Source organism: Sus scrofa, chromosome 4, assembly GCF_054392235.1.
Source record: "Sus scrofa isolate SSC_HxYL_T2T_F1_AM1 chromosome 4, Sscrofa_HxYL_maternal_Yorkshire_Landrace_v2.0, whole genome shotgun sequence".
Lineage (NCBI taxonomy): Eukaryota > Metazoa > Chordata > Mammalia > Artiodactyla > Suidae > Sus > Sus scrofa.
The window spans coordinates 97641038-97666334 of NC_139386.1; the positions used below are offsets into that span (position 1 = coordinate 97641038).

General features: G+C 45.0%; 1 protein-coding gene across 25 annotated transcripts in view; it reads left to right on the forward strand.

Moving 5' to 3' along the window:
• The first annotated feature begins 445 nt into the window (after positions 1-445).
• The window catches only part of ARHGEF11 (Rho guanine nucleotide exchange factor 11), a 114510-nt gene continuing 89658 nt past the window's right edge, over positions 446-25297 (forward strand). For 14 of the 25 annotated variants that reach the window (XM_021089644.2, XM_085022684.1, XM_085022688.1 and 11 more), the window contains exon 1: positions 446-1931. In XM_021089644.2, coding sequence (XP_020945303.1) covers positions 1900-1931 — 32 coding nt within the window. In that variant the 5' untranslated portion in view covers positions 446-1899. The remainder of the gene's footprint in view (positions 1932-25297) is intronic. The other 11 variants (XM_021089639.2, XM_021089647.2, XM_021089642.2 and 8 more) reach the window with 1 other exon arrangement.

The window sequence follows — 25297 nt, forward strand, 5'->3', positions numbered from 1 at the left end:
GCGCGGTGCCTCGCGGGGTCCGGGCCGGGGCCGTCGAAGGACCAGGCCAGGAAAAGCCGGGGATTCGGCCAAGCCCGGGATCAGCTAGGCCGCAGCGACGGGCAAGGCCGGCGACTGTGGGGCCGCGGAGGGAACCGGCCGAGGAGCGGCGGCGAGGAGTCAGCGCGGGGCAGTGCGCGCAGGGAGAGCCGGAGAGGGGCCGGCGGGGCGGGAGCGGCGGCCGCAGCATCGCGGCAGGGAAGGGCGGTCGGTTTCCCGCCCCCGCCCCCCGGCCGCGGCGTGAGGGGAAAGGCCGGCGGGCAACGCCGGGAGGAGGAGGAGCCTGCGGCCCCGCCCCCGCCGGAGCGAGGGAAGGAGAAAGGCTCGCGGGGAAGGAGGAGGGAGGGCAGCGCGGGGAGGGGGCGGCCGGCCGGGCCTGCGCCCGAGTGAGCGGCGAGCCGGGGGGGAAGGGGCCCGGAAGGAGGCGAGCGCGGCCGCGACGCCGGGAGCCGGACGCCCGCCCGTGCCGGCCTGCCGCCGCCGCCTTCCCTGCCTGTGCCCGAGCCGGGAGTCCCGCAGCCGCCGAGGCCGGAGCGCGGCGGTCGGGCGTGGGGCGAGCGGGCGAGCGGGGCCGGGAGCCGGAGGCCGCCGGCGGTCCTGCGCGAGGCGCGGTGGGCTCCTGCCTGCGAGATTAGGCGAGGGGCGGAAAGGGAGGAAAAAGAGAGGCCGAACGAGAGAAGCCAGGCGATCGGATTGTCCGGGAGGCTGGTGTGGAGGAATATCCCACCCCGAACTCAAATCCACAATAATAATCCAAACTAGTAATAATAAGGGAGCAGTTTTTCTGGCCAGGCGAGAGGCAGAGCAGGGGGAACGCGAGGAAGCGAAATCTCCGTTTCATGGAGGCTGAGGCAAGAGAAATTTTCGGAGCCTGGATGTGGAGGAGCAAAACAGAACTAACTCAGGAAATTGTCTTTCAGAAAAAGGCCGAACCTGGGCTGGGAATCAGGCTGGGGTAGGTGGAGAAACCTGCAAGTTTAAAGGAAAAAGAAAAGGGGGGAATATTTTCAGAGACTTTTTTCTCTGATTTGTGGCATTGCTACCAATTTAAAGGTTAAAAAGCATTGCATTTCAGGTGTTTTTTGATTTTTTTGGGGGGGCTGCGATTGGCTCATTTGAGGATTTCAGAACCTTTAATGTAAAAGCTTTTTTTTTTTTTTTGAAGGAAATTCATAATTTTGGATCCCAGGGTTGCACTGGACTTGGAAGGAGTGCTGTTGTGTACATACTATTATATGGTTTATTTATTTTTTTACTGTGCAAATCAGCTGCAAGATTTTTTTTTTCCAGGTGCCAATTTGGATTTATTCTTTTTTTTTTTTCTGTCCCTCAATATATCTGTTGTTGTGGTTTTAAGCATTGGAGGCCAGAGAATTGTTTTTCCCCCCTTTGGAGCTTGAGGCTCTCTTGCCAACAGAAGGACAGCTGGGAAAACTGGATTAAAAGGATGGTTTTTATCCATGTTTTGCAGTTAAGACTGATATTTTGAAGGCACATTCTTTCTGTGATTCATTTTTTTTTTTTTTTTTTTTAAGCCCATAGCGCTAACCTTGAAGAGATTTGTGGTTGGGTTTTTGGTTTCTAAGAAGGTCACAGTTTTTCTCTTTTTCTTTCTTTCTTTTTTTTTTTTTTTTTTTTAAGAGGGGGGAGGGGAAAGGGGGCTGAGAAAGGAGACCATGTTAACTGGTAGAAGTAGAATGGAGCTTCAGTTACCAGGGTCCTGAGAGCTGGAGGAAAAAGGATTCAATCTTCAAGTTGAGAGGCCCTCCTCTCGCCCTTCTAAAAAAATTGCAAGCGATTCAATCTCGATCAAGACCTCAGAACTACAGGATTCTGGAACCGTGGAGACACCGAGAAACCATGAGTGTAAGGTTACCCCAGAGTATAGACAGGTAGGTTTGCTAATATTGTGGGGTTGTTTTTTTTTTTTTTTTTTTTTAAACCTTTAAGGAAGAAGACTGAGAGGGAAGGTGTTGCATTTTGATAAAAGGTTGCAAAAGGGTCTGGGTGGGCTGTGGGAATTGGTGGTTTAGAAGCATTGGTCTTGGGTACTGTCTGGGCATGTGTGTTTATTCTCCCTCTGTGTGTGTCCATGTTCAAAGCATATCCCTGATTCAGTGTTTTTTTTAATATAAGCGATAGACGGTGATGCCAGGAGTGGGGAAAGAGAGGGAAATGCTTCCAGCCGCCTTTGACTTTTGCCAGGCCAGAGGCTGAATTTGAGTCTCCAACTTGCCAGCCTAGGGGTGGGAGGCGTGCACAAGCCTGGTCACGTGAGACCTCAGGGTGAATTGGGACCGGCTTTAGGTGTTGGATCTGCAGGGGGAAAGGCCCTGGCAGGGGCGTGGGCCTCCACCAGGCTGGTCATTGTGGAATGGTGGGGCTTAGTGGATGGATCCACTGAGAAGTGGGTGGATCCCGTTTCTACCTTGAGGAGGGTGTTCTTGCCCTGAACGATGAGACAGAAACACCCTTTGCACCCATGCAGGTCTGGATTTTTACCAGTGGCTGGTAATGGCCCCCAAATGCATAGATCACACTAGAATTTCTTCCTCTTCAAGCTTAGGGTTTAAATGGAAATCTGCCAATCAGCGGATGCGCCAGGTTTAATCTTCCAACCGTTTTTAATAAGCTTGACTCTGCGAAATGGGCCTTCCCTCTGCCTAGAGCCGGAAGAGGTTGTGTGGGGCTCTTAGGCCTGACAGGCAGAGGCACTGGGCCCTTAGAGTCTGAGCACAGGATGTTCTTACCCCCCACCCCAGAGTCTGCCCAGCCTCCACATCCCCAGTAACACCACAGTTTACAACTTTGTTAAGGTGTCTGCCTTTGCTTTTCCTCCCCTTCTCTTCAACCCTTTCTCCTTGAGGATCCTGAGAGAGGGTTGTTGTGTGGGTGCTGCACACGTCCTAACTGGACGGATGGATGGTTGGAAGACTGAACAAGCCAATGAAAGGCCTGGGGCGGGGGGTGGGGGGGCAATGGTTACTGGAGAGCTAGGGAAGAATATTTGGAAGGGAGCAATTGCTTTCTCCCTATGCAGTTAACCTTTGATTATCCATGGTAATAATAATTTCTTTTTGGCTGTGGAATGTGGCCTGAAATGCATATAATCTCTCGCGCGCTCGCTCGCTCTCTCTCTCGAAAACAGTAATCTCAGTATTGCCTCAGAGTCCCGTTTAGATTAGTTCAGCACTCCCCAGACGGGGACCTGACTTGGCAGTGGAGAGAAGGCAGACAGCCACAAAAGACAGAAAGTGTATGTGGCTGTTTGGAACCTCATCCCTTCCCCTTTTTGTTGGCTTCTCTTTAGCTTGACTCTTGTAGAGGGAGAACTGAGGCATGTCAAGGCAAGGAGTTGAAATGGTTTCATGGCTACCTTTCCAATCCCCTTGGAATTTGGGAATTAGCGCACTTGCCTTTTTGAGATTGGGGTGTGTGTGTGTGTGTGTGTGTGTGTGTGTGTGAACTCTTTCTCTGAATTCAGAGATGTGAGAAGACAGAAACCCAGGGGTTGGGGATGCAAGAAAGAGGCAATGAGGGTTCCTGGGCTGGTGTGAGAGGCGCCTCTGGGAGTTTGCATATCCTCCCAGTCTTCTCGGGATTTGTATAGCATGGTTTTTCTGAGCATTTTCATAGGAACATATTTCATTTGAGCCTCAGACAAATTGGAGATTATTAGTCCCCTTTTCCAGAAGGGGTGATGGAGGCTGAGAGAGGATCCTTGGCTAGTCCAGTGCCATCTTCCCTGATGAATGGCAGACTCTGGACAAAAACACCGGTTTTCTAATCCTGAACCTGAGGCTCTTTTTGTTGCCCCACCCTGTCTAAGAAGGTTTGTATCCAGGTCCTGTGGAATAGGTGGAGGGACTGTTTTAGTCTCCTTGTCTGGCGGTAGGGTGAGATGCTTTTCAGCACCCTCTTGCGCTGTTGGTTTTAATTGTCTTGGGGCTGGCACCTATAATTTCTGTGGTTATAGCACCATTTTCTTCTGTGGGATAATGCAGCCTTGCAGGGTGAGAGCGTTCCTACCTCTGCTCCGCCTTGATTCTCTTCCCCTTAAAGGATCAACTCTGGGGCTTGGGTGCCCTTCTAGATATCGCCAGTTGCAATGGATCTTACCCCTTTAGCTGTAAGTTCATTCTGTTGGTTGGACCTTATGACATCTCAGGTTCAAGACCCTAGGGATTTTATTTTATTTTATTTTTGTCTTTTTGGCTTTTCTTGGGCCGAGCCCTCGGCATGTGGAGGTTCCCAGGCTAGGGGTCTAATCGGAGCTGTAGCTGCTCTCCTACGCCAGAGCCACAGGAACGTGGGATCCTACACCACAGCTCACGGCAACGCCAGAACCTTGACCCACGGAGTGAGGCCAGGGCTCAAACCCACAACCTCATGGTTCCTAGTCGGATTTGTTAACCACTGTGCCACAGCGGGAACGCCAAGACCCTAGGGATTTTAAATAATTCACAACTGTACACCATACTGGAGGGATTGAGTGGAAGGAAATGCCCCAGGTTATGGAGTCAGGGATTCCCTTTGAGTTTATCAATTTGCTTGTGTAGAGTCCAGTGTCAGGTGCTGTGTTCTAAGAGAGTTTCAGAAATTCTTGCCTACAAAGAGCATGCGGTCTACTTGGGAACTAGGAAAGGTATAAGTTTCCTGAAGATCGTGTAAAAGCAACACTGGACTGTAAGCTCTGTAGAAGCTGGGATTATCTTTGGTTTTTCAGGTACATCCTGCATGCCTAGCTTAGTACCTTGCATGGGGTGAGTGCTCACTATTTGACAGATGAATGTTGGGATGAACAAACATGTCAGCACATATAAATTCTTCCGTATTAGATTTTTTGACATTCATGTATTAATTTCAAATGGAGTCAAAGTAAGGTCCATTAGAGAAGGCTTCCTAGGTGATGTGTATTTTCTAGGACATAAGCAGCATGGTGAAGGACCATGTCTGTGGAGAGAGATTGTGGCTCAAAGTGTAAAGGGCTGTGAAATATTTATCCAGCAGAGTCTTTTTATTTTTTTCTTCGTTTTAGGGCCACACCCACGGCATATAGAGGTTCCCAGGCTAGGGGTCGAATCAGAGCTACAGCCACAGCAACGCCAGATCTGAGCCATGTCTGTGACCTACGCCACAGTTCACGGCCATGCCGGATCTTTAACCCACTGAGCAAGGCCAGGGATCAAACCTGCAACCTCATGGTTACTAGTCAGATTCGCTTCCGCCGCGCACCAAGGGGAACTCCTCCAGCAGAGTCTTTAATCCCCTCTTGGGGGAGTGACTCCTGGGGCCAAAGAAACATGAAGTATTTGTAGCTCATCTTGGTCTTGAAGGGTCAATCAGTTGTTACTGAAAGTTAGGCTCCATTGTAGCCGTTCACGTCCCTTTCAGTTTTGTCCCTGGACAATTTATTGCCCATTAATGTGTGTTCTTCTCAAAAGTTTCTAAAAATGCGTTTGATATTGCAAGCAGAGATTATGATGCTGAATTATTTTTACAGGGATGATAATGAGTTTTGCTAAGCCATCTATATCCATTTGCCTTGTTCTCCATGGCAAATGTTTCCGAGATGGCCAGATGGGTTAGGAGTTTGCATCCATAAAACAGCTTTTCTCTGTGCAGAGATAGTTAGCTCATGTGAGGACCAAAGCAGATGGAGAAGTACTAGATTTAAGCTGAGAGTTCTTGCTTTGAGCCCTGGCATTCCCCTAATTGTGTGACCGTGGGCAAATCACATGCCTCCTCTGGTTTCCTCATATGTAAGGCAATAGCTTATTTATATGACATGCTTTCCGGTTTACATTTTCACATAGCTTGTCATTTGAGGATTATAACATTTATTATATCTTTCTTACGGTGCTATTGAAAGGAGCAAATCAGATTAGGTAATGTATTTCACATTCCTTTCTAAACTGTAAAACCCTGTAGATATAAGATGGCAAACTCATGGATTTGATTTAGCTTCATGCACTACTTTCTCAACTGGCCCCAAACAAATTAAGAGTGACTGAAAGATCTTTCCATTGTTTTGAAGAAGTTAACCAGAGTGAACAAGCTTTTTTTGTTGCAGAAATGCGTGAGGTTAGAAAGAAGGAATACTTTTCCAATGGTCAGGGTCGGGTGATGGTACTAGAACATGAGAAGGGGGGGAAGGTTATTGAATCTCTACTCCAGGAATTTTGATGAATGGGAGAGGCCTGAGCTACCTTGGCTTCCTTAGATGGGGTTAGAAAGGATTTGTTTTATGGTCTCTGGCTGTTCCTTGTTTTAGAAGCATCTGACTCCCTAATTCAGAATAAACCCAGACCCAGCCACTGCTCCTTATCAGGGATCTAAGAGTGAATGTAACTTTCTTCAGCCTGTAGCCTTTTTTTTTCTGGAAGAGTCAAAGTCTCGTATGGAGGAGGAGGAAAAAAGACGCAGAGGAGGGAAGAAAGAGCCTTCAGGCTGAGGGGACATTTGTAGAGAAGAGAAGCTGGTAGCCTAGGCTGAGGAGACCGGGCTGGTCTGAGGAGGGGGTGGAGGAGGTTTCCAGAACCTTTCCACTTCAGGCTCCCTACTCCCACTTCCGGTTCTTTATTGAGCCCTGGGACTAAGGAGTCCCTAGTCACTCAGCTGAGTTTCTGTCTACCTAATTTAAAGGTTGACAGTGAGCGGGATCCAGAGCTACAAATGGCATGTCTCCTGAAATGCCAGGTCTTCTCCAAAAGGTCCCCATGTGCTCTCCAGGCGTGAGATGAGAGATGGCAGTGCCTTTGGAGATGAAACGTTTGGCGAGTCATCACTGTTATCAGTAGCAGCAGGCTAAGTTTACCTTCAGATACTGGAAAACATTTCTGAAAGTGCACCCTTTGATGAATAAATTTATTTAGCTTTTTATTTTTTTTTAATAGTCAAAGTACTATCAGAGTCTTGGTCATTCCATTTAGGAGCATAGACAAAAAGTGTGAAAAATTAAATGGCAAATATGAATTCATCAGAAATAAAAAAAGATTCTAGAGTTCCCATCATGGCTCAGCAGTTAACAAATCTGACTAGTAACCATGAGGACACAGGTTCGATCCCTGGCCTCGCTCACTGGGTTAAGGATCTGGTGATGCCGTGAGCTATAGTGTAGGTTGAACACACAGCTCTGATCCCAAGTTGCTGTGGCTGTGGTTATAGGCCCGCAGTTGTAGCTCTGATTCAACCCCTAGCCTGGAAACCTCCATATGCCTAAAGAGCGGGCCTAAAAAGAAAAAAAGAAAGAAAGAAAAAAGATTCTATGAAGGATACATGGCTACTTCCCAAATTAGTATAAAGACAAAGGAGTTCTGGAAGCTTATAACCTCCGTGGAGTAGAGTTTGGAAACTTTTGGATAGTGTCCCTTGCTGCTTTGATTCTGAAGTTCCATAGAACGTAAGGGGCATGATTTTCATCTGCAATGACCGAGTCTGCTTCCCATCTTCATAGTGGCACTGCTTTTAAAAATATGCTTTATCAGTTGGTTATTTTTCAAACTTAATTTCAAGATTTATCCTGTGCCTTGGAAACCCTTTACCTCGTGGACTGTGCATTCTTCTTTTCTGGATCACTGTATTGGGAAAAGACCCGCCAGTGGCATCCAGGGTCTCGCCTTTGCCCCGTGGAGGGAAGCAGGACTAAAGAAGTTGCAGATGCTGGTCTCAAAAGAAAAAAGTGATCATGACTTTATGACAAGTTGTGGTGGATCTCCTGTGAAAAAGGAGGTCTGGAGTTCTGAGGGAAGAAGCCGGGCATCCGAATAAGTAGATGAGAGAATTCGGGTAGCCAGCCTAAGATTTGATTCCTTCTAGCTGTTGATGTTCTCTGAGCCTCTGAAAGCAGGATGCCTGTGTCTTTTCTTTCAGTGAACCAGGACTTTTTTCAGGAATCCTATCTGGCTTCCTGAAAACCAGTGAAAACGAAAGTTTTTTTGTTTTTTTAAAAAACCAAGGGACAGGGGACAGAGTTATGGGAGAGGAAAGCGGAAGAAGTACCGTGTTGGGAGCATCGGGAGGGACAGGAACATCTCTGGCCCCCAGGAGAACTGGAGTAGGATTTGGAAGGCGTTTTCAAGGCCTGGGAGAACATCCAGATTTGTGGTAGCAAAACAGTTGGACAGATTTGAGGGGAAAATCACAGGCGTCTTAAGTCATAGGGGATCCTCTTCCTGTCCCTCTTGACTCCAAGTAGGGTGTCTCTTGAACTGGTTCAGAAAGTTTCAGGGCTCCCATTTTCAGTGATCCCTTGTGGTTCCATGAGTTGAATAGTTATAAACTCTATTGGATACCAGACTTCCCTTTGCTAGGCTTTAAGTCCATCTTCCTATGTTTTTTTTCTTTTGGTCTTTTTGTCTTTTTAGGGCTGCACCTGTGGCATATGGAGGTCCCCAGGCTAAGGGTCCAATTGGAGCTGTAGCCACTGGCCTACGCCATAGCAACTTGGGATCCGAGCCGCATCTGCAGCCTACACCACAGCTCACAGTAATGCCGGATCCTTAACCCACTGAGCGAGGCCAGGGATCTGAACCTGCCACCTCATGGTTCCTAGTCAGATTCGCTAACCACTGAGCCACGACAGGAACTCCCATCTTCCTATCTTTTACTTCTGATTTTAGTACAGGTCTTAAAGTCACTAGTCATCTCTATTGACTTCTTCAAGATTCTCCTCATTCTAAAGAAGAGCAAACTTACACATGAATGTGTGAGCAAGGGGCTTTGAAAAGTTAAGAGGAAAGTGATTTCAGAGCCTTGATTTCTAGCACTTGCACCCCCAGTATTTAAAGCTACCACAGAATAGTGTAATGGGATCTATAGTCACCAGTCATGGCCTGGCACCAAATCACAGAGGGAACCAGACCAATCTAGCACCCTTCCAGATGATGACCTATCATCTGTGGCACTTGTAGTCAATCACTTGGACGGCAAATATTTATCAAATAGCTCCATGTTCAGCTCAGTTCTTAGTGTTCTGGTAGATAATTTGTAAGAATGTGGAGCTTACATTCTTGTTGGGAAATGTAACTAATGAAGCAACACGGAACAATAAAGATAGTACATCATTGTTGAATCTTGATGTATACCACTTTTATTTTTTTTTTTTTTTTTTTTTTTTTTGTCTTTTGTCTTTTTTTGTTGTTGTTGTTGTTGCTGCTATTTCTTGGGCCGCTCCCGCGGCATATGGAGGTTCCCAGGCTAGGGGCTGAATTGGAGCTGTAGCCACCGGCCTACGCCAGAGCCACAGCAACGCGGGATCCGAGCCGCGTCTGCAACCTACACCACAGCTCACGGCAACGCCGGATCTTTAACCCACTGAGCAAGAGCAGGGACCGAACCCGCAACCTCATGGTTCCTAGTCGGATTCGTTAACCACTGCGCCACGACGGGAACTCCGATGTATACCACTTTTATTGTTTTTTCTTTTTAAATAAGTATTTATTTATTGAAATGAAAAAAATTTTTGCACTGATTAAAATACATATATAAAAATTATTAGCATTACCAACACTCCCAGTTTACCTGGGGCAAAGGGGCTTTCCAAATTGTTTTCTACCAAACAAATCAGCTTAATTAATACTAAGAGGTCTCAACATAATTTTTATTTATTTATTTTTTTATTGCTCAATGAATTTATTACATTTATAGTTGTACAGTGATCATCACAATCCAATTTTATATGTATACCTCTTTTAGAAAAGAGGAGAAAGTTGGTGAAGTGTAGTTAGAAATTATTTAGGTCAGGAGTTCCCACTGTGGCGCAGCAGAAACAAATCCAACTAGGCACCATGAGGTTGCTGGTTTGATCCCTGGCCTCACTCAGCAGGTTGCAGATCCATCGTTGCCGAGAGCTGTGGTGTAGGTCACAGACATGGCTCGGATCTGGTATTGCTGTGGTTAGTGGCATAGGCTGGCAGCTATAGCTATGCTTAGACTCCTAGCCTGGGAACCTCCATATGCCATGGGTGAGGCGCTAAAAAGACAAAAGGAAAAAAAAAAAAAAAAAAAAGGAAATTATTTAGGTCAAAGAGAGGAGGCCATTTCAGACACGGGAAACGTCAGAAACAAAAGTTCTGGGGTAGAACCAAGCATGGGGTGGTCTCCGGATGGTGGGGGTGTTGGTCTTCATAGAGCAGAGAGAAATTAGGGTGTCAATGTGAGCAGGGTGGGAGGGTGAGGGGATAAACATATTCAGATCGGATGTGGTAGGAAAAAGGGAACCAGTGAGGTTTGTGTAATATATGGTGATAAAAGGAGGGTTTCAAGAAAGACTTCTGATATTAATATGTAGATGGGAGGAGAGCAAATAGCTCTCTTGTGGGAACAAAGAAGAGGGCCAGGAATTGAAAGGAAGTTTCAATAAGGTGTGTATGTTAAGCCTGAATCAAATTTGGTTCCCAGGTTTTGGAGACTGACTAGAAGGGTAGTGATGTTGCTAGAGAGAATAAGATCATCAGTAGGTCATTTTGTCTCCCATTGGTACCCAGCAGTCCCTGAACAAAGCATATCAAGTGAAACTTATCTTCCGTTGCTACCAAACAGTTGTGTGGGGTTTTTTTTTTGCCTTTTTAGGGCCACACCTGTGGCCTATGCAGGTTCCCAGGCCAGGTGTCGAATCAGAGCTGCAGCTGCTGGCCTACACCACAGCCACAGCAACTCAGGATCCAAGCCTCGACTGTGACCTATACCACAGCTCACGGCAACGCCACATCCTTAACCCACTGAGCAAGGTCAGGGATCAAACCTGCGTCCTCATGGATCCTAGTCGGATTTGTTTCTGCTGCGCCAGGACAGGAACTCCTAATGCAATCTTTTAAAGGGAGGGAGAGAGGAGAGTGAGTACTGGGAGATCCCTTAGGAAATTGGGTCACAATTTAAGGAGATTAGCATATATTTGATAGATCCTGATTGATTAATCATACCCCACGCCCACATAGCCAACACAACTCCAGGGCTAAAGGGATATCTATGCAGACACCATCCTAGTAGCATAATTATAGAGAGTTTAGGACTTTAAGCGAGAAGAGCTTTCTGTGAGCCCCAGCTCAGCCACAAACTAGCTGTGTGACCAGGATGATTTGTGTGAAAGCATTCTGTGCATTCTATAGTGCCAAACATATGGTGAGTGTCGCTGAGGCCTTTGGTTTGGCAAGGACCCCAGATTGGCCTCAACTCTCTTCAGCTGCCACTGGAAGACCTGTGCTTGGGGCGCTCAGGCCTCTGCTGATTCTGAACCAAGGACTGACAGTCGTGGCTCTGGGAGTATATTGAACAAACACAGGACCGTCATAGTTAAAAATCAGGTGTGGAAGAGCTCATCCTAAGACGATCCTTCTTTGCTAGGAACCCACGGTATCTTCCTTCCCAGCCCACACTCCCCAGCTGGGAATCTTTGTCTTTTTCCTTCAGTTCAGCCCACACCTCACTAGTTGTGGGTCTTATCACTGTCCCTTGCCAGCCCCCTTCGGTAGACTAGCCTGTTTCCAAGCCCATATCACTGTTCACACACCTTTGTATGAGTGTTCGCTTTCTCTCTGCAACTCCCCTCAGTCTTATTTCCCTTCAGGGAGACCTTTTCTGGTTAATATCATCAAACTCTGTAGTACGTTTCTGTTATTCAGCATTCCTTTCGCACAACCGTATAGCAGTTAGACTCTTAATATCCTCTATTCCTTTGTATAAAATAATTTATGTGAAAGTTCTGGCAGAATCTCTAGCCCATGGTCTGCTATTATAAATAAATGTTGGTGCTCTTCCATTCTTCGCATGCTTTATATTGGCTCTTGTGTCTCATCCTGTTTCTTGGGATTCAAAAGTGATGTCTCTTCCTTTTTCTAGATTGTCTTTTAGTGCCCAGTTGAGTTCTCTTTGTAGAGGTATATTCCTCCCTGCACTTAACCTGACTTGAACTGTAGTTCATCCTTTTTTTTTCTTTTTAATATTTATTTATTTTTGCTTTTGCTTTTTAGGGCCATACCCATGACATATGGAGGTTCCCTGGCTAGGGGTCGAATTGGAGCTGTAGCCGCTGGCCTATGCCACAGCCACAGCAGTGGGGGATCTGAGCCATGTCTGCCACCTATACCACAGCTCATGGCAACACCAGATCCTTAACCCATTGAGCAAGGCCAGGGATTGAACCAGAAACCTCGTGGTTACTAGTTGGAACTCCTTCATTCTTTTTTTAAAACAAACAAAAATTTGTTTTGGTCACGCTGGTGGCATGGGGAAGTTCCCTGGCCAGGGATTGAACCTGAGCCATAGCAGTGACCTCAGCTGCTGCAGTGACAGCACCAGGTCCTTAACCCAGTGTGCCACAAGGGAACTCCAGTGGTTCATCCTTGATATTGCCAGTTCCCTCCTTGCCTAGCCAGAGGATATCAGGAAAGCCACTCTAAACATTGCTGCTAGGAAGGAACTGAGCCCACGCGCTGCCCTTGTTCTCACTGAGGACTACGTCTTGGGCACTTGGATTTCTTCTAGGGACAGAGCAGCCTTGTTGGGGGTGCTTGCCTTCAGCTTCTCTCAGCTCTTGGGGGATTTCCCCATTGGCATCCCCCATTGGCGGCCTGATTTCCGGGCTGCTATTCCCTACAGGGGTCTCCCGGGCACAGGGCCCTCCCTGCTATTGTCCTGCTGCCCCAGGCTGGCCCCATTCATTTCCCAGAGCACGGCCCTCAGAAGCTTCCCTGCAAGAGACTTGCTGCTGCAGAGAAAGGCCACTGTTGTTCTGGGGGGAGGTGGCTAGAGAGAGTGGAGTAAATAGCTCTGTGAATGGGACCTTGTCTGAGACTAGAACCACAGACCCTTTGCTCCTCAGAGCCCTGGGGGTGGGGGCAGAAGACCACTAGGGCTTCAGCGTCTTCACAGGAACCTCTTCACAGGAGGTTTAGGAATAGTCACGCTATCCCTCAAATGAGGGGATTGGGCCGTTCGACAGATCTTCACTGGCTGGTACCCCTCGAGCCTCTAGGATTCAGCATGAATAAATTGCCTCCCCTGCCCTCTAGGAGCCTGTGGTTTTGGGGGCCGTGGTAGAAAGACATAGGTAAGTAGGGACTGTATGATAGCATGGAGGGGACAGCAAAAAAACTTTCCTGGAGGAAGGGACCTTACCTTCCATTGAGGCCCAAAAATGAGAGACAGGCTAGAGAGAGGGAAAGTCCAGGAAGAGGGCACAGCTACACAAAGACCGAAGGCAAGGAAGGGCATGGCGTGGCCAGAACTGAAAGCGGCTGTGGTCTATAGCAAGACCTTCCAACAGTTCATAAAATGAAACAGGAGAGCTGATAGGAGCTAGGGCCTGTGGTCCGTGTAATCCTCCTTGTCAGGGGTTTAGACTTTATCCTGAGGGCCGTGAAAGACAAGCAGGGAATGACACGGGTCAGATATGCTTCGAGGAAAACAAGACCACCTTGGCTGCAGTGTGGGCATTTCCATTGAAAGGATGAAAGAGAGAGGGCGGACCCAATAGGAGCCCATCACAGTGATCGGGGCAGGAGGCGAGGGTGGCCTCTGCTAGGGGAGTGACAGTGGAGATGGAGAAAAGGGGAGGATTAGAGACTAAGTAGTTATGTGGGCATAAGGATGACAGCCTTGTTCTTGGCTTGGGCTGCTGGGTGGTTCTGTTGAGTGGAAGGGGGGACTCAAGAGGAAGAGCTCTAGAGGGAAGGCATCCTTTTGGGGCATGATGAGTTCGAAGGGCCTGTGGGAGATCCCAGGGAGGGTGTTGGGTGTTGGGCAGGAAGGCAGCTGGTTATACAGGCCTGGAGGTCGAGGTTCTGGAACAGAGTCACAGTGGTGGGTCATCAACATCTAGACAGGACGGTGGAAGTGAGAGACTGTCCAGGGCCAGGGTGTAGTATGAGACGTGGGCCTTGGGCAGAACCCCCAGGGGTACTGCATTCAAAGGTGAGGCCAAGGCAGAGGATCCCACACCAGAGGCTGGTGGGGCGTGGCAGGAAGGCAGGAGCCGGGGCAGTGTGGAATCTCAGAAATGAAGAGAGGGAGTGGTCAGCGGTGTCAGATGCTCCCAAGAGGCCAAGGATGGAAGGTCTGGATTTAGTAACTAGGAGGATTTTCATGCCCTTGGGGACTTGAGGGGAAGAGCTGGTTTGTGATGGATTTAAGAGAGAAGAGGAAGTGAGGAAAGGGTGATTGATCAAGTATTTTATGTAGTTTGGCCAGAAAAAAAGAGGAGAAAAAAAAGTAGCCCTCGGTTCCCATCAGTAGGCTTTGAGTTCATTTTTTTTCCAAGGTAGAACTAGGTTGCCTTCAGTCAGAGGTTACAACCTTTAGTGTGCATCAGAATCGGCTGTGGGAGACGTGTGACAGGAAGAAAGGAGAGATTAGATGCCTGGGACTGGGTACTGAATGGATGCTCAGGAGTTTGACTAAGTGAATGGATACAGTTTTTTTTTTTGTTTTTTTTTGTTTTTTTTTTTTTTGCTACACCTGGAAGTTCCTAAGCCAGGCATTGAATCTGAGCTGCAGCTGCAGCAATGCCAGATCCTTAATCTACTGTACCACAGTGGGAACTCCAGGATACGGTTTTTTATTTTTATTTTTATTTAATTATGTTTTTGCTTTTTTAGGGCCACACCTGGGGCATATGGAGGTTCCCAGGCTAGGGGTCTAATCAGAGCTGTAGCTGCCAGCGTTCGCCACAGCCATAGCAACACGGGATCCAAGCCACGTCTGTGACCTATGCCACAGCTCATGGCAATGCCGGATCCTTAACCCACTGAGCAAGGCCAGGGATCGAACCTTCGTCCTCATGGATGCTAGTCACGTTCATTTTCCCCTGAGCCATGACGGGAACTCTGGATAGTTTTTTAATTAACAGCTTTATGAGATACAATTCACAGACCATAAGATTCACCACGTTAGAGTATATAATTCGGTGGTTTTTAGTATGTTCATAGAGTTGTGCAGCTATCCCCTCCTATCTAATTCCAGAAAGTTTTCATCACCTTAAAGGAAACCATTAGCAGTCCACTCCCTCTTGCCCCTCCCCAGCCTCAGGCCACTGTGAATCTACTTTCTGTCTCTATAGATTTGCCTATTCTGGATATTTCCTATACATGGCATCACACAATTTGTGCCTGGCATCTTTCACTTGGCGTGTATTTTTCAAAGTTCATCCATATTGTAGCATGAATCATTGTTTCATTCCTTTTTATGGCCAAATAATATTCCATTGTAGGGATTTACTACGTTCTGTTTATTGTTCATCAATTGGTGGGCTGTCGGTTGTTTCCGCTGCTGGGCTATTATGAGTAATTCTGTTATGAACACTTGCATACAAGTTTTTGTGTGGATCTATATTTTCGTTTCTCTTGGATATAAAGCAAGGGTGAGAATTGCTGGATCATATGGTATCTCTGTGTTTAGCATTTTGAGGAACTGCCAAACTGTCTTTCAGAGTAGCTGCACCATTTTATATTCCCACTAGCAAAATGTGAAAATCTAGTTATCCCACGTCTTCACTAATACTTATTTTATTGTCTTATTTTTTTCATTTTTTTGTTTTTGTTTTCTTTGTCTTTTTTATTATAGCCATACTAGTGGGTATAAAGTGGTATCTCATTGTCATTTTGTCTTTTTTGCTATTTCTTTGGGCTGCTTCCTGCGGCATATGGAGGTTCCCAGGCTAGGGGTTGAATCGGAGCTGTAGCTCCCGGCCTACGCCAGAGCCACAGCAATGCAGGATCCGAGCCGTGTCTGCAACCTACACCACAGCTCACGGCAACGCCGGATCGTTAACCCACTGAGCAAGGGCAGGGACTGAACCCGCAACCTCATGGTTCCTAGTCGGATTCGTTAACCACTGCGCCACGACAGGAATTCCTCATTGTCATTTTGATTTGCATACCTTAATGACTAATGATGTTGAGCATCCTTTCCTGTGGTTATCGGGGATTTGCATGTATTCTTTTGAGAAATGTCTATTTAAATCCTTTGCCCTTTTGTTGTTGTTGTTGTTGTTTTCATTTTTGGCTGACCTGCAGCAAATAGAGTTCTGGATCCTTTAACCCACTGCACCAGGCCAGGGAGCAAACCTGCATCCTGGTACTGCAGAGATCCTGTTGCACCACAGCAGGAATTCCCCTTTGACCATTTTTATTTCTCTTTTTATTGTTGAGAAATGGATGCAATTTTAAGCTAAGTCACTTAACCTCAGTAGGCCTCAGTTTTATCAGTTATTAAATGGGAAAGTTGGATATAATCTTTGAGATCCAACTCTGGTCATTCCTTTAAGATTCTGTGTACCACCATGTTGCAGTACAGTTTAGTTGTTCAGAGTATGTTTGTGTCCGATAGACCTGAGTTTCCTATTGCTCAATCCCACTAGGCCTCAGTTTCTCCGTTTGGAAAATGAGTCCCAAAGTATTTTTCTCATAGAGACCTTGTAAAAGTTAAGCAAAAATAATTCATGTAAGGCACTTAGCAAAATATCTGACATAGTTGAATTTAATAAATACCAGCTGTTATTATTATCTCATTACTACCTCATATCTTACAGTCTCCAGTTGGATGAGCCAGGTTCCCATCCCTTAGGTGTAACTTGTCCTGATCATTGAGGCTTTGCGCAGATGAGTGTTGTTCAAGGTACCCATTGCTGCATAACAAGCAGCCCCAAAGAGTGGGTTATAATACTAATTATTTATTTTGCTCACAGTTCTGGGGCTTATTGGGTTGAGCTAAGCGTTGTTCTTGGTGGGGATCACTTACACAGGTACGGTTATATAGGGGCCAACTTGACCTCAGTTTCAACGGCTTCCTTACTATGGCCCCTTATTGGGAAGACTCAAACAGCTGGAACTCTTCAGGCACACCTCTCTCTCTCTCTCTCTCTCTCTCTCTTTCTCTTTGCCTCTCTCTCTCTCTCCATCCCCGACTCCCTCTGGAATCTCCAGATTCTCTTTCCACTTGGTGGGGTCAGGATAGCCAGACTTCTTGCAGGGTGGCTGAAGGCTCCCAGAACAAGCATCCCAAGACATTTGCAAAAGCTGCATCACCCTTTTTGAACTAGCCTCAGAGGTCGCATTGTGCCACTTTCATCCCACTCTTACTAGTTGAGGGAGACACAAAGACCTGGCCAGGATCAGAGAAGGGATATAGACTCCACCTCCTGATGGCAAGGCTCTGGAAGAGCACGAAGGGTGGGAAATAGGGTTGCAGTTACTTTTGGAAAATTCAGGGAGTTCCGTCGTGGCGCAGTGGTTAACAAATCCGACTAGGAACCATGAGGTTGCGGGTTCGGTCCCTGCCCTTGCTCAGTAGGTTAATGATTCGGCGTTGCTGTGAGCTGTGGTGTAGGTTGCAGACGCGGCTCAGATCCCGCGTTGCTGTGGCTCTGGCGCAGGCCGGGGGCCACAGCTCTGATTAGACCCCTAGCCTGGGAACCTCCATATGCCGCGGGAGCGGCCCAAGAAATGGCAAAAAGACCAAAAAAAAAATTCAATTTGCCACAGTTCCTTAGCTTCTTTATGGTTAATTTTCATCCCTTCTCTCCTTCAGATACCAGGTCAAAACTTAGTTACTAGTGAAGTCTTACCTGATGAACTCCTTGATTCGGCTTTCTTCTTTTTCCTGTATCTCTCAACACATAGACCCCTGTTGATTTTTATATGACATCTGCTTATCTTTTCTGTCATCTCTAAATACTCCCACAGTACTCACAACTGGGCTCTCTGCTCTTTAAATGGTGTCAGCAAGTGCCCTACATTCTCCAGTTGGGGTTTTTTCCAATGACTTTAATTGGCTAGTCTTCAAATGTTGACTGGTTCTCTCTTGGTTAAAGGTTCTTGCAGTTTTTCAGACTTACTAACCCCTAATTGTCATCCTTCTGGCACCTCCTGGCACATCCTTCTCTCATATGATACCACATCCAGCCCTATAAGTATATAGAAGGGCAGATAGGGGAAGATCCATAGAACAGCTGGTATTTGTCCAATACTGTTTTTTGGAAAGTGCTTTAACAGTCATTCTGATATATTCTTATTTCAGATATTATTCTTCTTTATAGATGAGAACACTGAGGTTTACAAGAGTTAAGACTTGAAATCACAATTGTAGTGAATCTAATTCTCTGGCTCTAAATCCTCGGCTTCCTCTTCTTGATTGAGGAGGGCACCTGGTTTGGTCCTTGTGTAACACTCTCAATCATCCAGAGCTCTGGGGAGCCCCACAGTACGGATCTCAGAAATCACTTTCCACCTCCTAGTCTTTGCCGAAGGAGGTAAACTCAGATGAAATCTCCTTCTTCTTTTCCAGCCCTGCTTTCTCTATGAGATCATCCAGTGATCTGGGACTCTGAGTTTGTTTTCCTCCTATGATCTTGCCTCTGCCTCTTTGATTCTTTTTTTTTTTTTGGCTTTTTTTAGGTCCCCACCCGTGGCATATGGAAGTTCCAGGCTAGGGGTCAAATTAGAGCCGTAGCCACTGGTTTACACCACAACCACAGCAACATGGGACCGAGCCACATCTGTGACCTACACCAGAGCTCACGGCAACACCAGACCCCTAACCCACTGAGCAAGGCCAGGGATTGAACCCAAGTCCTCATGGACATTAATCAGGTTCATTGCGGCTGATGTGAACTCCCGCTTTGATTCTTAACAGCAGAGATTGAGTTGCTTGGGAGCCCTGTGAGCTTTGGTGCTTTGGAAAAGGGCAGTCTTCAGTTGAGAAGAGTACAGTCTGATACAGAACTAATGCTGACTTTGCATCTGACCCTGCTGGTGATCTGCCACTGCCTCCACATTGATGCTTATGTCATCAGGAGCCCTTCACTGAGAGTCTGCTTCATTTCATTTCCTGTCTTGGTGAGCAAGTGCTTGGGGAGTTTTATTAGGATACTTTTGGACGAACTGGGATACAACCAGGCAAAGGATAAGAACTACTTAGTATAATAATCCTTGCAGTACTGAGCATTTATGTAGTGCTTTTATTCTTCGAGCACTTTCCGTCTATTGTTATACTTTAGCCTCACTGCATACTTGTGAGGAAGAGCCTAGAGCATGATGAGGGAGGCATCTTCTTCAGTTGACTTAGTTTCTCTTTCTTCGTCCCCTTCTGTGGAGCTGGGTTCTCCCAGAACACACTGTTTTGATAGCTCTTTCCCGCTTTTGGAATTTCCACCCTTCTGATACAACCTAGCTCCTCTGTCTTTCCTGTGAATGGGGTGCCTTCCCTCTCTGGTGGTCATTGACGGAGGAGCCCACTCCTCTGTGTGGCTGTCCTGTCTGTCACCATCAATCTCATGGAGAGAGCCTTTTATGTGAAACCTGCAAGATGAGAAACTAAATTGGCGGAGGCAGAAGGATTACTGACTCAGAGGCTGGGAACCCACAGCTTCAGGAAGGCATGGGGGCCAGGCGGTAAGGAGGGTAGGATGAGATAACTAGCTGGCAGCATGAGTCCTCCTGGAATCTGCAGTTCTTCCCTCTCTATGGACTTATCCCCCATCTCATTCTGGCTGCCTTCATCTCTGTCAGCATCTACTCCTGCCCTGTGTTTTATGCTCATCTCTCTTCTGGATGCCTTGGGGAAGATAATGGAGATAACTGGCCCCTGGTTTTAGGGAACCTAAAGGCTTGTTGGGAAGACACCTGCAAAAGACCTCAGAACCCTTAAGCAGCATAATGCTTCACTGGTAGGGTGGAGTACAGGCACCACCACCCATGCCCGGTGAGCTTACTGTCAGCTTGGTAGAGATAGGAATCTCCTCTGCTTTCTGATTTTACCTTCATGTCTTATTTGGCAATTAACTGACTTCAACAAGAAACGTTTATTGATCCCAAGTTGATATGCCAGCACAGTGCTTGAGGTTATGGGGAGTTAATATTTATAAGCAGATCCTTAACCTGAGGTATGTGTTCAAAACATGTCAAGTGAATAAAGGAATAGTCTCTCAAGATACTTGAGAAGTGACATATCTGATGCACTTTTTAAAAGATTTTCTCTGGTGATAAGAATAGACTGGGGTTCATGAGAAAAGCAGGAAGGACTCTTAAACTATGGCAGTAGTCTAGGCAGGAGATGATTTTTACTGAGTTAAAAATCTCTATTGTTTTTCCTGTGGCACAGATACAAACAGCTTTTTTTCCCCTTAACCAACACACTGTGCTTTTATTTTTTAAGTTGAGGTAAAATTCACATAACATAAAAATAACTATTTAAAATGTACAATTCAGTGGCATTAAGTACATTCACAGTTTTGTACAACCATCACCTCTTTCTAGTTCCAAAACATTTTGTCTCCCCAAAGGGAAACCCCATACCCATTAGCAATCATTCCTTTTTCTTCCCCTCTTCCCTGCCCCTAGGATCATCTTAAACTTGCGCATAGGGTAGGTTTCTATGGGGTTTATGTTCCCTTTCCCCATAATCCTACCTTTGATGTATCTTTATTGGTCAGAGATAAAAAGGGAATTGTTATAAATGTACCCTAAAGTCAAGAGATGGATATGCTAGATGTAAAATACATGGCAGGCTGGGCACCTCCCATACCTGCAGACTTTTGAGGATTAGTGAATTGGCTGGTTTAATTGCTACTTCGTCTGTCCTTCATGACTTCACAATCCACAGCCGTTTATTTGTATCATAATAATCGCTTGTGTTGTGCATTACTTTGCAGTTTTACAGTTTGAGTGTTTTCACATATATTCTATTTTTTTTTTTTTTTTTACAACAGCTTTATTGAAATATAATTCACATGTCCTAAAGTTCACCCTCAGGTGTGAGACTATCACCACTATCTAATTCCAGACATTTTCATCACCCCAGAAAAGAAACCTCCTATCCATTGGCAGTCACTTGCCATTCCCCTCTCCCCACAGCCTTGGGCCGCTGCTCATCTACTTTCTCTCTCTCTCTCTCTCTATGCCTGTTTGGGACATACCATGTAAATGGAATCATAAAATATTCTTTTGTGTCTAGCTTATTTCATTTAGCATATTTTCATCTATGTTGTAGCATGTATAAGATTTTTATTCCTTGTTATGGCTGAACAATATTCTATTGTGTATGTATACCATCTTTTATTTATCTGTTCACCTGCTCATGGGCATTGCTTCCACATTTTGACGATTTATGAATAATATTGTTGTTAACATTGGTGTGCAGATATATGTTTGAGCCCCTATTTACAGTTCCTTTGGGTATATATGTCATAGGAGAATGACTGGATCATATGATAGCTCTGTGTTTCGCATTTTGAGGAACTGCCACACTGTTTTCCAAAGTGGCTGCACCATTTTACATTCCTACCAGGAAGTCTATGTGGGTTTCTGTTTCTCCACTTCCTCCAACACTTGTCATTTTTGTCTTTTTTATTTTAGTGGGTGTGAAGTAGTATCTCATTGTTTTGATTTGCATTTCCTTAATGACCAATGATGTCGCGCATCTTTTCATGTCATTATTGGTCACCGTATATCTTCTTTAGAGAAGTGTCTTATGTTAAACCAACCTTGCATTCCTGGGATAAATCCCACTTGGTTATGGTATATAATCATTTTTACAAGTTGCTGGATTCAATATGATAAGATTTTGATATTTTTGTGCATAGTCTTATTTAATCTTTATATCACCCTTATAAGATTGGGCTTCTCTTGAAAAAACTGAGGCATAAATTAAGCAGTTTTCCTGAGACTGTGTAGTGTCAAGACTAGGATAGGAAGGCAGGCCTTTTTGAATTTAGTCTAATTTTTTTTCTATTGCTTTACTTTGCCCCTCTTTGTAGCATAGATAACCAACATTTGATTTCACTTACTTGGGCTGTTTTCCTCTTTTGAAATCCTATCATTATTGCTTAGATTGAAAACTCCCATTGCATGGCCATGCAAGACTTAATATTAGATGCATTTTGAATGATAGTGAAATTTATATCCTTGATGGTTATTAATTTTATTTTAAATATGTCCTTGTCGTCTCTTTTTTGAATGAGGAGCATTACAGAGCAAGGGCATATGCGGGATTCTTCTTTCTTTTTAAGTGCTCAGCATTTGCTGTGCCCAAGTATATACTTAATAAAGGCTTTAGGATTGGAAGGATGCATCTCTGTAATACCACCTGCAAGCATCTAAGAATGGTGTATTCTGCTGACCTGAAATCCCAGTGTCCTCTTGAACAGCTCTCTTCTACCTAAACTGTGTACCCCATCACACCTCTCTCTCTGCCTCCTTCCTAAATAGCAGCTAGTTCACTAGAGACTATAATTGCTGATAATTTACTGACAGAATCTCAGCATTAAATCTTTGGCTTTTTCCACCTTTTCTGATGTGTGCATAGGCAGGCTATAACACATTTCACATTGAAGTACAAGCATTCAGAGACCCAGAAAAGCTCTTTGGGACAGCTCAGGGGAGTGAGTGGGGAGCACATGGGCAGGCATTTATCTGTAAGTGTATAACATTGGTGGGTGAATACTTTTGAATTCTTATTGTCTGCATGTAATTCAGTTACTTTATCTGTGTCAACATGTAATTTATCCTTGCCGTCTGTGAACTCCTTTGTTCCTGCTCTAGTATAAAATAGGGGGAAAAAGACTTTTTTTTAAACATTATCAAAGCCCAGCATCCCTAAGAATATGTCTTCTGCAAAACAAAACCAGGTATTCAGTGACAAAAGCAAATGAAAATGCTTTTGGGATTATATGTTTTCGCTGATTATCTGTGCTGCCCCTCCATTAATGTGGGTGTTTGCGACTTGCCTGTGCATCGGTTGATTAAATAATCATTTGTACGTGCAAACAGAATTCAAGAGTGTATGTTCATATTGTGATTTTTCTCCTGTTTCGAATCCAGAAACTGTTGCCTCATTTTATGATCTAGCAGCACTATGACCTTGATAATAAACAGAATGTCTTGGGACAGACTGTTACCAGTTAATAGAGTCTGCCTGTATCTCTATAATTGAGAAGGACAATGTTTAGTTTCTAGTATGGACCCAGAGTATTTTTTCCCCTTAATTCATCTTTTAAAAAATAGTTTTATTCTGGTATATTTGATCTACAATCAAAGTATCAATTTAAAGTATATAATTTGGTGAGTTTTGACATCTGTGACACTATCCCCACAATCAAGATAAGGAAACATATCTACATCCCTGAAAATTTCCTTGTGCTCATTTATAATCTCTTTCTCTTTCTTCTCCTCTTTCCCATTCCCAGGAAACTGTCCTAGGGAATTTCCTTTCTCTCACTGTAGATTAATTCAAATCTTCTGTAACTTTCTATAAGTGAAATTATACACTATGTCCTTTTTCTTGTCTGACTTCTTTCACTCAACACGTTAATCTATGCTGTTGTGTGTATCCGTAGTGTATTTTTTTTATTGCTCAGTTATATCCCATTTTATGGATAATTTGTATATCCATTCACCTGTTGATAGACATTCGGGCTACCACAGATAAAACTGCTGTAAAATTTATGTGCAGGTCTTTGTGTAGACACATTTTCATTTTTCTTGTGTAAACCTTAGGAGAGGAATGGCTGGGTTATATGGTAGGTGTATGTTTAATATCATGAGAAATTGCCAAATTGTTTTCCAAAGTGGTTTTACAATTTTACATTCCTACTAACAGTGTATGAAGGTTCCAGTTGTTCTACCTCTTGGTCAGCACTTGGTATAGTCGATCATTTTAATTTCAACCATATTAATATGTGTGTAGTGATATCTTATTGTGTTTTTAATTTGCATATCCCTGATGACAAATGATGCTGAACATTTTTTGTGTGCCTGTTTGCCATGCATATGTCCTCTTTGAAGTGTTTGTTCAGGTCTTTTGTCCTTTTTTTTTTTCCGTTTTTTTGCCATTTCTTGGGCCGCTCCCGCGGCATATGGAGGTTCCCAGGCTAGGGGTCTAATCGGAACTGTAGCTGCCAGCCTACGCCAGAGCCACAGCAACGTGGGATCCAAGCCGCATCTACGACCTACACCACAGCTCACAGCAACGCCGGATCGTTAACCCACTGAGCAAGGGCAGGGATCGAACCTGCAACCTCATGGTTCCTAGTCGGATTCGTTAACCACTGCGCCACGACGGGAACTCCCTGTCCATTTTTTAATTGTGCATCATTGCTCTGCATTAACTCAGGTATTAAATTGTAAGAGTTCTTGGTATATTCTAGATACAATTTCTTTGTCATATGTTTTTTGCAACTCTTTTCTCCAAGTGATGTGCTTTTTTGTTTTTGTAACATTGTCTTTTAAAACTTGTTTCAAATTTGCATATAGTAAAATACAGTCTTTGAAGAGCAAAAGTTCTTAACTTTTGTGAAATCCAGTATATCAGTTTTTTTCTTTTATGGTTTATACTCTTTGCATTTATTAAATAAACCTTTGCCAAATTCAAAGTAAGATTTCCTCTTAGAATTTTTTTTTTTTAATGGCTACACCCACAGCATATGAAAGTTCCCAGACCAGAGATTGAATGCAAGCTGCAGCTGCAACCTACACTGCAATGCCGGATCCTCTAATCCACTCCCCAAACCTCTGCAGCAACCTGAGTTTCTGCAGTCGCGGATTCTTAACCCACTATGCCACAGTGGGAAGTCCTTCTCCTAGAGTTTTTATGGTTTTAGCTCTTATATTAGATCTCTGCTTTATTTTCAGTTATTTTATTTTTTTTGTATACAGTGTGAGCTTAGGGTTGAAGTTATTTATTTATCTGTTTTGTCATATGGACGTCTAGTTATTCTAGCAACGTTTGTTGAAAAGAGTATTCTTCCACATTGAATTGCATTGGTACCTTTGCTAAAAATCAGTTGATCATATGTGTGTGGCGGGAGTCTTCTTTGTTCCATTGATCTGTGCCAGTAACACACTGGTTTGGTTCTCTTAACTTGGTATCAGATAATCACATTTTCTAGCATTGTTCTTTTGTTTTGTTTTGTTTTGTTTTTTTTGTCTTTTGTCTTGTTGTTGTTGTTGTTGTTGTTGCTATTTCTTGGGCCGCTCCCGCGGCATATGGAGGTTCCCAGGCTAGGGGTTGAATCGGAGCTGTAGCCACCGGCCTACGCCAGAACCACAGCAACTCGGGGTCCGAGCCGCGTCTGCAACCTACACCACAGCTCACGGCAACGCCGGATCGTTAACCCACTGAGCAAGGGCAGGGACCGAACCCGCATCCTCATGGTTCCTAGTCGGATTCGTTAACCACTGCGCCACAACAGGAACTCCTGTTCTTTTGTTTTCAGAATTGTTTTGGTTATTCTAGGTCCTTTTCATTTTCGTGTAGGTTTTAAAATCAT